This window comes from Xenopus laevis, chromosome 3S (genome assembly GCF_017654675.1).
Source record: "Xenopus laevis strain J_2021 chromosome 3S, Xenopus_laevis_v10.1, whole genome shotgun sequence".
Classification (NCBI taxonomy): Eukaryota; Metazoa; Chordata; class Amphibia; order Anura; family Pipidae; genus Xenopus; species Xenopus laevis.
This window is the reverse complement of record NC_054376.1, coordinates 54,019,073-54,030,399: the sequence shown is the minus strand read 5'-3', so window position 1 is coordinate 54,030,399 and position 11,327 is coordinate 54,019,073. Positions and strand designations below refer to the sequence as shown.

The window sequence follows — 11,327 nt, the reverse complement described above, 5'->3', positions numbered from 1 at the left end:
TTTCCAATGGTTCAAAAAGTACATTAACACTGAAGACCTAAGGTAGGCCCCAAGGAGGAATGCTTGATTAACAAGCCTCCCCAAACCTATTTGCCTAAAAAAATGAATAGAAAATAAAAATCCTTTGTCGCACCAATGTATCTACTGTATTCAAGCTTGTCTGGGGGAGGGGCAGAGATGTGCTGCTGACTAGTGTCTTTAGAAAAAAAAATCCCTACCTGGTGACTCCAGTGATGTCATCATGAGATTTTGCACAGAAAATCTTGCGGGATTTCAGATTGAAAAGGTTATGAGCTGATCTGAGTGCCAAGCACAGTTACAATGTGTGGGCTTTACCCAGGATGGGTGTTTGCGCTGGCAAGCATGGCCAAGAGACAAAGCAGCTGCTCATCCTCCACCTGCTTGTCTGGTATGTGGGGATTGGTTAATGCATTACATTAATAGATTGCATCTGAACTCATCCTGGATAAGTGGTTTTGAAAGGAGTTAGTGCATGGGGCCCACCGGGTTTTTTCCCAGTGTCCCGCCGGCCCAGTCCGACACTGAAGGAGAAGGAAAGGCATTGTACACTTGGGGGTGCCAAATGTTAAACACACCAAAGTTATTGGATTGACTTACCTGAAACATTGGGCCGGTGCTCCTATCAGCAGAAAACTGCACCGGCCCTGGGTTATACCAGTGAGCATGACAAAGTGATTTTCTGTCTTCCTCTTCGCTTTGCGCGGCTGCACATGTGCAGTAGAACAAAAAGCCAAATTTTAACTAAAAAGTTGCCTATTAAATTCAACTGAGCATGCATTTGCCCCGGGAGATTTGAAGAAAGAAGACGCCAGAAGAGGATCACTCCGTGGTGCTCACTGGTATTATCCCCGGCTGGTGCCGTTTTCTGCTGATAGGAGCACTGGCCCCGGGTTTCAGGTAAGTCAATACAATCACTTGGGGGTGCCTAACATTTGGCACCTCCAAGTGTACAAAGCCTTTCCTTCTCCTTTAAGGGATCAAACTCTGTTCCTGTAATACTGTGTCTATCACTGTGGCATGCTGTTATTGAGTTACCTTGCACTATTCATTATATCAATATTTTTGCAGCTCACCATTATAGCCAGGGGCGATCCTGGCCCCTCCACCGCCTGAGGCAGCAGCAGTTGCTGCTGCCCCCCCTCCCCTGGAAATTTGCTCTTAAAGTACCAGGAGCAGCATTTTTGCCGCCCCTGGTACCTAGTGGGGCGCTGCCGCCTGAGGGGACAGCCTCAACTCGCCTCATTGGCGAAGCACCCCTGATTATAGCAGTTATCTTGCTGCTACTCACCATATTAATACTCTGTGCATAAATGCAGAACATCATTATGGTGATGCTATCTTAATACTCTTAAAATATGAAGACTGAGTGACTCTAGGGCACATAATTTTTTGGTCTATTTTGCTGCTATTTTATAATATCTGCAGTATGCATTCCATTACCGTTGCCTTGCTGCTGTTCTGTATAGTAATATTGTGTGTATCGATGCAGCTCCTCACTATTATGGTATCATGCAGCATATTAAACTGTGTATCTCTGCAGTGCATCATTACTTTGTTGATATTCTTGCTGCTAAACACTATATTAATAACTATATCATTACTATAATTCTACTTTGTCTATTCTGTATTTTAATACTGGGTGTATTGCAGCAGTTCACAATATTACGATGCTATCCTATTTTATCTAATTATATTGTGCATGTGTGTGTGCGCCATTACTAGGGTGCTATCTTGCTGCTGTTCAGTGTATTAACACAGTATATTTTCTACACTGGGTCTACACTGTAATTACAATATATTTCTTGAGATCATAATAGTTCAGCAGTTTTTCAGAACTGTTATACTATAGGTAGCTTCTGTCTTTTCTGCATGTTAAAGGGATACTGTCATGGGAAAAAGAGAGCAAATGGATTTTTTTATATTTAATTTTGAAATGTGACATATTGTCAGTTTCCCAGGGGCCCCTCATGTGTCATGATAAAATTCAGTCACTCTTTACTGCTGCACTGCAAGTTGGAGTGATAGTTTGTATTTCTGGTTTGGTACTCTGCTGGTACCTACTTATAATCAAGGGCCAGAATAACTAAAAGTTTATGGGTAACCAAGGATGACAACCACTGTGGTCTAACCCCTCTGTCAAAAATGGAAACCCCTGGCAGCACTGGTCTTCACTGATGCCCTTTTGGGAACTTTCCGTGGCTGTACAGACAGGCAACATGCACACATTTAGGGCCATATGGCCCAGAAGCGTAAAAGATGACTTTTGGCCAATTTCGTCTATTGTTTTCTGCCCTTGTTCTGCCTTTTGTTTGCACAAAAATAGTGGGACCCTCAAAGAACAAAAGAAAACAAAAAAGATTATTAAATTTCACCACAAAAGCATTCATTCTGGACAGTTAGGGGCATATTTATCAAGGGTCGAATTACAAAAATCAAATTTTTAAATTCGAATTTCGAGCTAATTTAAGGGGCATATTTATCAAGCGTCGAATTTCGAATTAAAAAAAACGTTGAAATTCGAATTCAAAAAGACCAATCGAAATTAAGTCAAAGGTTTTTTTTTTGGTCAAATAGGTCCGTTTTTGATCGAATAGGTATGTATTTGGCTGAATTTGATTTGTACGAATCAAATTGATCGAATTCGAATCACCTTTGATCGAATTCGATTCAAAGTTTTTCCGAAAAAAACTTTGATTTTTCAAAGTCCACCAATTGACTCCACATAGGTTCTAGGAGGTCCCCCATAGGCTAAAACAGCAATTCAGCAGGTTTTAGATGGCGAATGGTTGAAGTCGAATTTTTAAAGAGACAGTACATGATACATTTTGAAATTCAAATTTTCTTCAAATTAGAATCAAATTTGGACTATTCCCTAGTTGAAGTACACAAAAAATAGCTTGAAATTCTAATTTTTTTCATTTGAAAATTCACCTCGACCTTTGATATATCTGCCCCTTAGTGTACTTTGACTAGGGAATAGTCCAAATTTGAAAAAAAATCTAATTTTATCATGTACTGTCTCTTTAAAAATTCGACTTTGACTATTCACCATCTCAAACCTGCAGAATTGCGGTTTTATCCTATGGGGGACCTCCTAGAACCCATTCAGAGTCATTTGGTGGACTTTGAAAAAAATCGAAGGTTTTTTTTTTTGAAAATACTTCAAATCAAATTTGATTTGAACGATCGAATACAGCCTATTCAGTTGAAGTTAAAAAATTAGAATTTTTTTTTTGTTTTATTCATTTCGGTTGGTCTCTTTTTTAATCGAATTTCGAGTTGAGGGAATCTTAAAAAACTCCCATCACCTCGAAATTCAACCCTTGATAAATCTGCCCCTTCCAACCAGGAAAAAAACATCAGATAGCCTTCAATGCAAACAAAACTTTTACCAATATCCCCACCTTGAGCGACTGATACCAGCCTGTGTATGGTCACCTTTAGGGCAAGGCCAGACGTGGCGTTTTTACGTTGCGTTTTTAAAAAAGAACAGCCAGGTGGTAAATATGCATAAACTGCACTACCACTGAAACTAATGGAAAACGCACTATGGCAATTCGCACAAGGCGCTTGCAAACTGAAATCCGCCACAGGACGCCAGTATTAGCGTTTTTTAGCAGAAACGCCAATACGTCAAGAAACTACCAGATCAATAGGCTCTATGGGATCTGCACGTTTGAAAACAAACTTTACGTAAATACGCAGCGTATTTTAAATATGGCGTCCAAATTCAATGAGAAGGGCATGTTGGGAAAAGAATCCAATGTGCTGAAAAACGCATGTTGACGGTCGCATGTGGTTTCAGTAGCGCATTTACGCCTGGCTGTTCTTTTTTAAAAACACCACGTCCGGCCTTGCCCTTATGCCATATTTTGTCTCTAAAATGTGAAAAACACTCACAACTAATCTGTCCAGAGGAAACCGAGTAAAAGGTTATTTTTGCTCAATTATTATTCATTCTCTTCTCCTAAAATAACGCTTCTTCTGCAGAGAATGGCTTCCGAAAAAAAGGTACAGCAGTCAACCAACACGAAAAAAACTTTATTTTTAGTTGACTAACAAAAAGAAGAAAAACATATTGTGAGCGTATCTAGCACCACTCGCTAGAAGCTTCAGCTTCTGTAATGGCCACTTACTCTTCCTCTGCTCACTCCCACAAAGCGGCTACGTGACGCGTCACTGTGCTTACGTAAAGGTGTAGTCATGACGCGTCACTGCGCTTACGTGTGGTAGTGACGCCACAAACTCGCGTGATGAGACTTGTGGCGTCGGGATTTTTCTGCAGCTTTGTGGGACGGGTAAGTAGCGGGACTGTTGAGCGCTTTAAAATTAGCCACCCCCACTCTCAGCTGCCAGTAAACTGCTGACTTCGGAAGTGAAGTTAGCACTTCCCCCTGCGGCCTATTCAATACGCATGCGTCTTTATTGGGATTAAAACTCCTGTGGTAAAATAAAGAATACAAAAGGCTATGTATGGGGAAGCACATGCGGGCATCCTATCTACTGTCCTTCCTTCGGAAATCTGCAGCTCACTGACAGACAGCAGGATAGCCAGTAATCCAAGTGAATTCAGGACTACAGCTCCCCCCATAACACCCAATACCGCGCCGGGGACCACTACTCCCGCCTTCCCCGACCTGAAGTCATGTGCTTCCAGGTGTCGCTTCCTGTGCTGCTTAAAGGAAAACTATACCCCCAAAATGAACACTTAAGCAACAGATAGTTTATATCAAATTGAATGACATATTAAAGAATTTTACCAAACTGGAATATATATTTACATAAATATTGCCCTTTTACATCTCTTGCCTTGAACCACCATTTCGTGACTCTATCTGTGCTGCCTCAGAGATCACCTGACCAGAAATACTACAACTCTAACTGTAACAGGAAGAAGTGAGGAAGCAAAAGGCAGAACTCTGTCTGTTAATTGGCTCATGTGACCTTACATGTGGTTTGTATGTGTGCACAGTGAATCGTATGATCTCAGGGGACGGCCCTTATTTTTTAAAATGGCAATTTTCTATTTATGATTACCCAATGGCACATACTACTAAAAAGGTATATTATTATGATAATGGTTCATTTACATGAAGCAGGGTTTTACACATGAGCTGTTTTACTCAGTATCTTTTAATAGAGACCTACATTGTTTGGGGGGTATAGTTTTCCTTTAATTCTGTCTTCACACACAGCTTCATTGCTTTCCCTTTGTGCTCCAGTGTTTACTGAAAGCCCCACATAGATCAGAGCAAGTATCTCGATACGTGAAAACATAATAGCCGTCCTTATAAGTCATGCCATATCTAGGAGAACAAAAGCTTTAGCCTCCAGCTTTCATATGTTAAAGGAGAACTCCACAAAAAAAACATAACGAGCTTTTTCAAAAGTAAACATAGTTTCAAGCAAATTTGCAATATGTCATTTAAAAAATATGCAGACTTTTCATGATTTTTAATGGTTTCTCTCAGTTCCCTAAGCCTAGCCCCCTGCTCTCCTGCTGATCTCTCTGACTACTTTGCTGAGCTGCCTGACTACTGTTACTTGGTATCAACAGCCATCTGTCCTTAGCCTGCATCCTCCAAACCCCACAATTCCCTGCACATGTGATTTCAAAAAGGAAAGAAACATTGTAGTGCAATACATTGTGGGTTTTGTAGTTCCTACATGTTGTCTGTAAGCTGTGGAGAAGTTGTTACAATTTGTAATCAGGGGTGCTTCGCCAATGAGGCAAGTTGAGGCTGTCGCCTCAGGCGGCAGCGCCCTACAAGGTACCAGGGGCAGCAAAAATGCTGCTCCTGGTACTTTAAGAGTGAATTTCTGGGGGAGGGGGGGCAGCAGCAACTGCTGCTGCCTCAGGCAGCAGAGGGGCCAGGATCGCCCCTGTTTGTAATAGCCGTGTTTAGTCCCTCCTTCCCTGGCAGTATTTCAAATAATGCAGAAAGAGAAGAACTGTTAACCAAACGGATTTCAGCATAGAAAATGGCATTTATTCATACTGGTAACTGTGATGGATAGATCATTAGGGGATGTGAACTAGAGTCCTGCAGTGGGTAGAAGTTCCGGTTGCGGGTATAGACGCGGGTTGGGCCGCGGCTCCTTTTTTTACTCCTTTTTTCTGGTCACGTCTATTTCCGATAATGTCACTTCCGGTTTACAATGACGGCACTTTCTTATTCTTGATGGTCAGCAGGTTGCGGATAAGGTACTTGTGGTTTGGGTCATGTACCGGGTCCAAGCGGGTAAGAATGCGGGTCCGGGTTGTGGATTTCAGGTTGCGGGTACGAGTTCCAAAAAATGGACTCGTGCAGGACTCTAATGTGGGCCACTTAATCAAATTTTGATTTGGAGTTCCCCTTTAAAATAGCCACTGTTCTATTGTGCTACCTTTACAGTAAAGTAGGGATGCACCGAATCCAGGATATATATTTGCATATGCAAATTAGGGATGGGAAGGGAAATCGCGAGACTTTTTGTCACAAAACTGGGAAGTAAAAAAAGTTTTCCCCTTCCCACCCTAATTTGCATATGCAAATTAGGGTTCGGTTCGGTATTCGGCCGAATCTTTTGTGAAGGATTTGGGGGTTCGGCCGAATCCAAAATAGTGGATTCCGTGCATCCCTACAGTAAAGTATAGGATATAATTCTGAAGAGATCTAGGCTATATGGACGCAGTGAACTCTCTGCCTACTACTTGAAAGATAATGTATTATAATGTAGCAGTCTTTGGCACAGAATACACCTTGTGCACCACCATAGGAGTGCCCATACTTTACTAATGTGAGGTCTACTTTTTAGTAGTGATGTTGTCCCATTATGATCTACATCCATAAAAGCATTGTTAGCATTCTATTTCATGGAAAATATTACTTAAAGGGGACCCGTCACCCAAAAAAATTATTCGAAATCCTATTTAATCACATTAGTCAAGTAAAATGAACTATTATTACACTATATAAATTATTTGAATCTTGCTTCCTTCAGTCTGGGATTTCAAAATTATAGCAAGCAGGCAGGAGCCATTTTGTGCACACTGTTATTAAGACAAGCCTTGTATTATCTCAGAATCTTGTTTGTGCACCAGAATAGGGGACCCGATGTCCATCCCCATGCCCTGGCAACACAATTAAATGGTAAAGAGAACGGGGGAATGTGAGGAGAGCAGTGACATCTAGGAAGTGCTGAATGGAAAGTGAAAGTAATTGTCTGCCCCGCCTCTATGCCACTGGCATAGAGGAGTGGCAGACAATATTTGATTGACAGCTGAGATTTTTAAATGAGCTTACAACAGCTATGAATGCTTTAATAAAAAATAGAAATTGGATTTCATGTTTAGTTTGAAAAGGACTTTTATTATACAGTTTTTTTGTGTCTGGGTGACAGCTCCCCTTTAAATATTGATTTTTGAGCAAATGTATATTGCTATATTTAACAATCAACTATTTCTAATGTAACTATAATGTAAAAAATATCAGAATAAAAAACATGAAACAAGAGGGAGATATATTAAAGCTGTTGGTTGACAGTTTCTTGAGATCTACTGATCACCAGCTAAAGGTCTACTGGTAGATCCCGATCTACCTTTTGGACACCCCTGCCCTAAGTGATCACAAGTGGTCTGATCAGAGCAGTCCAATATAGAAAATGAAATCACCATTCATTTCTCTGGAGTTGCATGGAATATGGATGGATGTTTCATTGCTATGCAAATTGGCCTGTCAGTTGGCATGTTAGGTCGGTACATACTGTAATATACTTATGTGTATGGTTTCATTGGGGCACCCACTGGGTGGATTTTTGTTTTTGTGATTGCCAATTTCTTTTTCCCCATTTGTTCTTGTAAATGTTTAGAAATTTAGAGATTTAGTGATTAGGTTGAGAGTTTGGTTAACTTTTTTTTTTTTTTAATTGATATTGCCATAGTTTAAAATGGCTGAATTGCTAATGGAGTGTGAGGAGGAAGATCTGCAACCGTGGCAACAAAGAATAAAGGAAGTTGAAGATGATGACGATGAGCTAATATTTGTTCGGGAGATTAGTGGAGCAAAGCAACCTCCTGCAAGTAAGAATATTCTTTTAAAATTTCAAAATACAAGCATGTAACCTGTTATCCAGAATGCTCAGGACTTGGGGGTTTCCGGATAAGAGATCTTTCCGTAATTTTGATCTTCATACCTTGTCTACTAGAAAATCATTTAAACATTGATTGAACCCAATAGGGTTGTTTTGCATCCAATAAGGATTAATTATATCTTCGTTGGGATAAAGTACAAGGTACTGTTTTATTATAACGAGAAAAAAGAAATAATTTTAAGAAATTTGAATTATTTCATCATAATGGAGTCTATGGGAGACAACCATTACGTAATTCAGAGCTTTCTGGAGATAACAGGTTTCGAGATAACTGATCCTATTCCTGTACTATAAAAACACGATCCATCAGAGAATTACCTATGAGTAGTAGTGTTGCAGTTGAGTTGGTTATTGATTTTTGAATAGGATATAGATAGATATAGATATAGATATATATATATATATATATATATATATAATATCAAAACAGGGGGGTTGTGGGAGCACTCTAAAGGCTTTAAAGTATATATATAAGTATAATAAATGCTATTGCATATGTACCCAAAACAGGGGTTATTTTGTTACAAAGTTATGATCATAAAATTGATAAGCCACCATACCACGTCAAGGTAAACCCCGAATGGCGGTCCCTAACTTATTTTATATTTTATGTGCATTTTAGCATTACCTGTAATCAATGTCCGTTGAACGCTGTTTTTTCACTGAGGGCTAAATCCTCCCCAGCCTGCAATCAGGCTTTTAAAGGAGAGATATTCCCAAAACAAACGCCCAATTTTAAAAGCATAGGATCACCACTAGTTTAAAGGGGGGTATGGGGTGCTACAACCACTGAAGCTATGCCACAGCTCCTGGCTAAATATACAATATCAAAACAGGGGGGTTGTGGGAGCACTCTAAAGGCTTTAAAGTATATATATAAGTATAATAAATGCTATTGCATATGTACCCAAAACAGGGGTTATTTTGTTACAAAGTTATGATCATAAAATTGATAAGCCACCATACCACGTCAAGGTAAACCCCGAATGGCGGTCCCTAACTTATTTTATATTTTATGTGCATTTAAAATTGGGCGTTTGTTTTGGGAATATCTCTCCTTTAAAAGCCTGATTGCAGGCTGGGGAGGATTTAGCCCTCAGTGAAAAAACAGCGTTCAATGGACATTGATTACAGGTAATGCTAAAATGCACATAAAAAATAAAACAAGTTAGGGACCGCCATTCGGGGTTTACCTTGACGTGGTATGGTGGCTTATCAATTTTATGATCATAACTTTGTAACAAAATAACCCCTATTTGGGTACATATGCAATAGCATTTATTATACTTATATATATACTTTAAAGCCTTTAGAGTGCTCCTACAACCCCCCTGTTTTGATATTGTATATATATATATATATATATATATATATATATATATATATATATATATACACACACACACATACAGGTATGGGACCTGTTATCCAGAATGCTCAGGACCTGGGGTTTTCCGGATAACGGATCTTTCCGTAATTTGGGTCTTCATGCCTTAAGTCTACTAGAAATTCTTTTAAACATTTAATAAACCCAATAGCCTGGTTTTGCTTCCAATAAGGATTAATTATATCTTAGTTGGGATCAACAGCTGAATCCAAAATAGTGGATTCGGTGCATCCCTAATATATATATCTATATATCCTGATGATCGAAACATGTAAATCTGAACTAGATGTAATAAAGATTGGTGAATTTTCTCTACATACAGTGACCGTGTGTGCTTTCAGTGGTGCATATACCTATTGTTTGGTCAGCACTTGGCTAATGCTCATAATTTGGTGAATGCCAATACATAGTACAAGTATCGCATATTATGTCGCATTTATTGGCACTCACCACTCATCGAGTCAATTGCCGGGTGCTCACAAAAGTAATTAAATTCAAACTGTAGAAAGCACTCACGGCATCATATTATTTAAAGAAAAAAATAGTCTTTTATTACTATAACCACATACCAGCGCGTTTCGGTCCGCACAGGACCCACACACACACACACACACACACTAGAAACCCCCATTTTACGTTTTTCAGGGGACCAGAAAAAAATTGTGTAAAATCCACATCACTTTGAGAAAGGCCTTTGTTTGGGCCGACACGTCTTTTATAAGTCCTGTGAGTGCGGATCCTTTTGGACATGTATGGAGAATTTTGCTGTTTCTGCATCCAGGCACATTTAATGATTTTGTCAAATCCTATTTTATCATGTTAGTCAAGCAAAATTAACTTTAATTACACTGTATAAATTATTTGAATCTTGTTTCCATCAGTCTGTGAACTCATAATTATAGCAAGCAGGCAGGAGCCATTTTGTGAACACTGTTATTAAGGCAAACCTTGTTTGTGCACCAGAATGGGGAATCTGATGTCCATCCCCATGCACTGGTTACACAATTAAATGGTTAAGAGAACGGGGGGAATGTGAGGAGTACAGTGACATCTTGAAAGTACTCAATGGAAAGTGAAAGTAATTGCTTGCCCCACCTCTATTCCTAAGGCATAGAGGAGGGGCAGCCAATAGTTGATTGACAGCTGATATTTTTAAATAAGTGAATCAGCTATGAACACTTTAATAAAAAAAATAATTTGGATTTCATGTTTAATTTGAAAAGGACTTTTATTTTACAGCTTTTTATGTCTGGGTGACAGGTCCACTTTAAAAGAACACTCAGTGAAGAATTTAACTGTGCATATAGAGTCTGGCCTAACTCAGGTTCTGATCAGGGGCGTTTCTGCCATGAGGCAAGGGGAGCAAAAAGCCGCCCCTTGTAACTTTAAGAGCTGAATTTCTGGTTATAGAACAGGAAATTCTGCAATTTCGCTCTCTGCGCTAGCGATGTGCCCCCCCCAGGACCCCTGTCATCGATCATGAGGTAAGCATGATGGGCAGGGATGGGGCGGCATAACAGCCTGAAATGGCCCTGGTTCTGATGCTGTACAAGCGCATGTATTTTGGCTTATGTACGTTAAAACCCAGTAGCTATAAGCAAGCTTCCTGAATTTGTATTGCTATATTGCTCCAATACACTATTTAGATTTGTTAGGTTCTGTTACTAAAATACTTTAACAGGGTTTTCATGCATTGTGCAGTTCTGATGCTCCTTAACAGCACTTTACAAATGAAGTTATAAATACACATATAGGGTTGCTTTACCTGACTCCAGCTTGATGAGTG

The 11,327-nt window shown here is 39.6% G+C and overlaps 1 protein-coding gene across 4 annotated transcripts in view; it reads left to right on the top strand.

Annotated features, from left to right (window-relative positions):
* Positions 1–4,223: 4,223 nt before the first annotated feature.
* Positions 4,224–11,327, top strand: part of znf280d.S (zinc finger protein 280D S homeolog) — a 44,879-nt gene continuing 37,775 nt past the window's right edge. For 3 of the 4 annotated variants that reach the window (XM_041588316.1, XM_041588314.1, XM_041588317.1), the window contains exons 1-2: positions 4,224–4,319; positions 7,945–8,083. In XM_041588316.1, the coding sequence (XP_041444250.1) occupies positions 4,275–4,319; positions 7,945–8,083 (184 nt within the window). In that variant the 5' untranslated portion in view covers positions 4,224–4,274. Of the gene's footprint in view, positions 4,320–4,340; positions 4,679–7,944; positions 8,084–11,327 lie in introns of those variants that run through there. The other variant, XM_041588315.1, reaches the window with a different exon arrangement.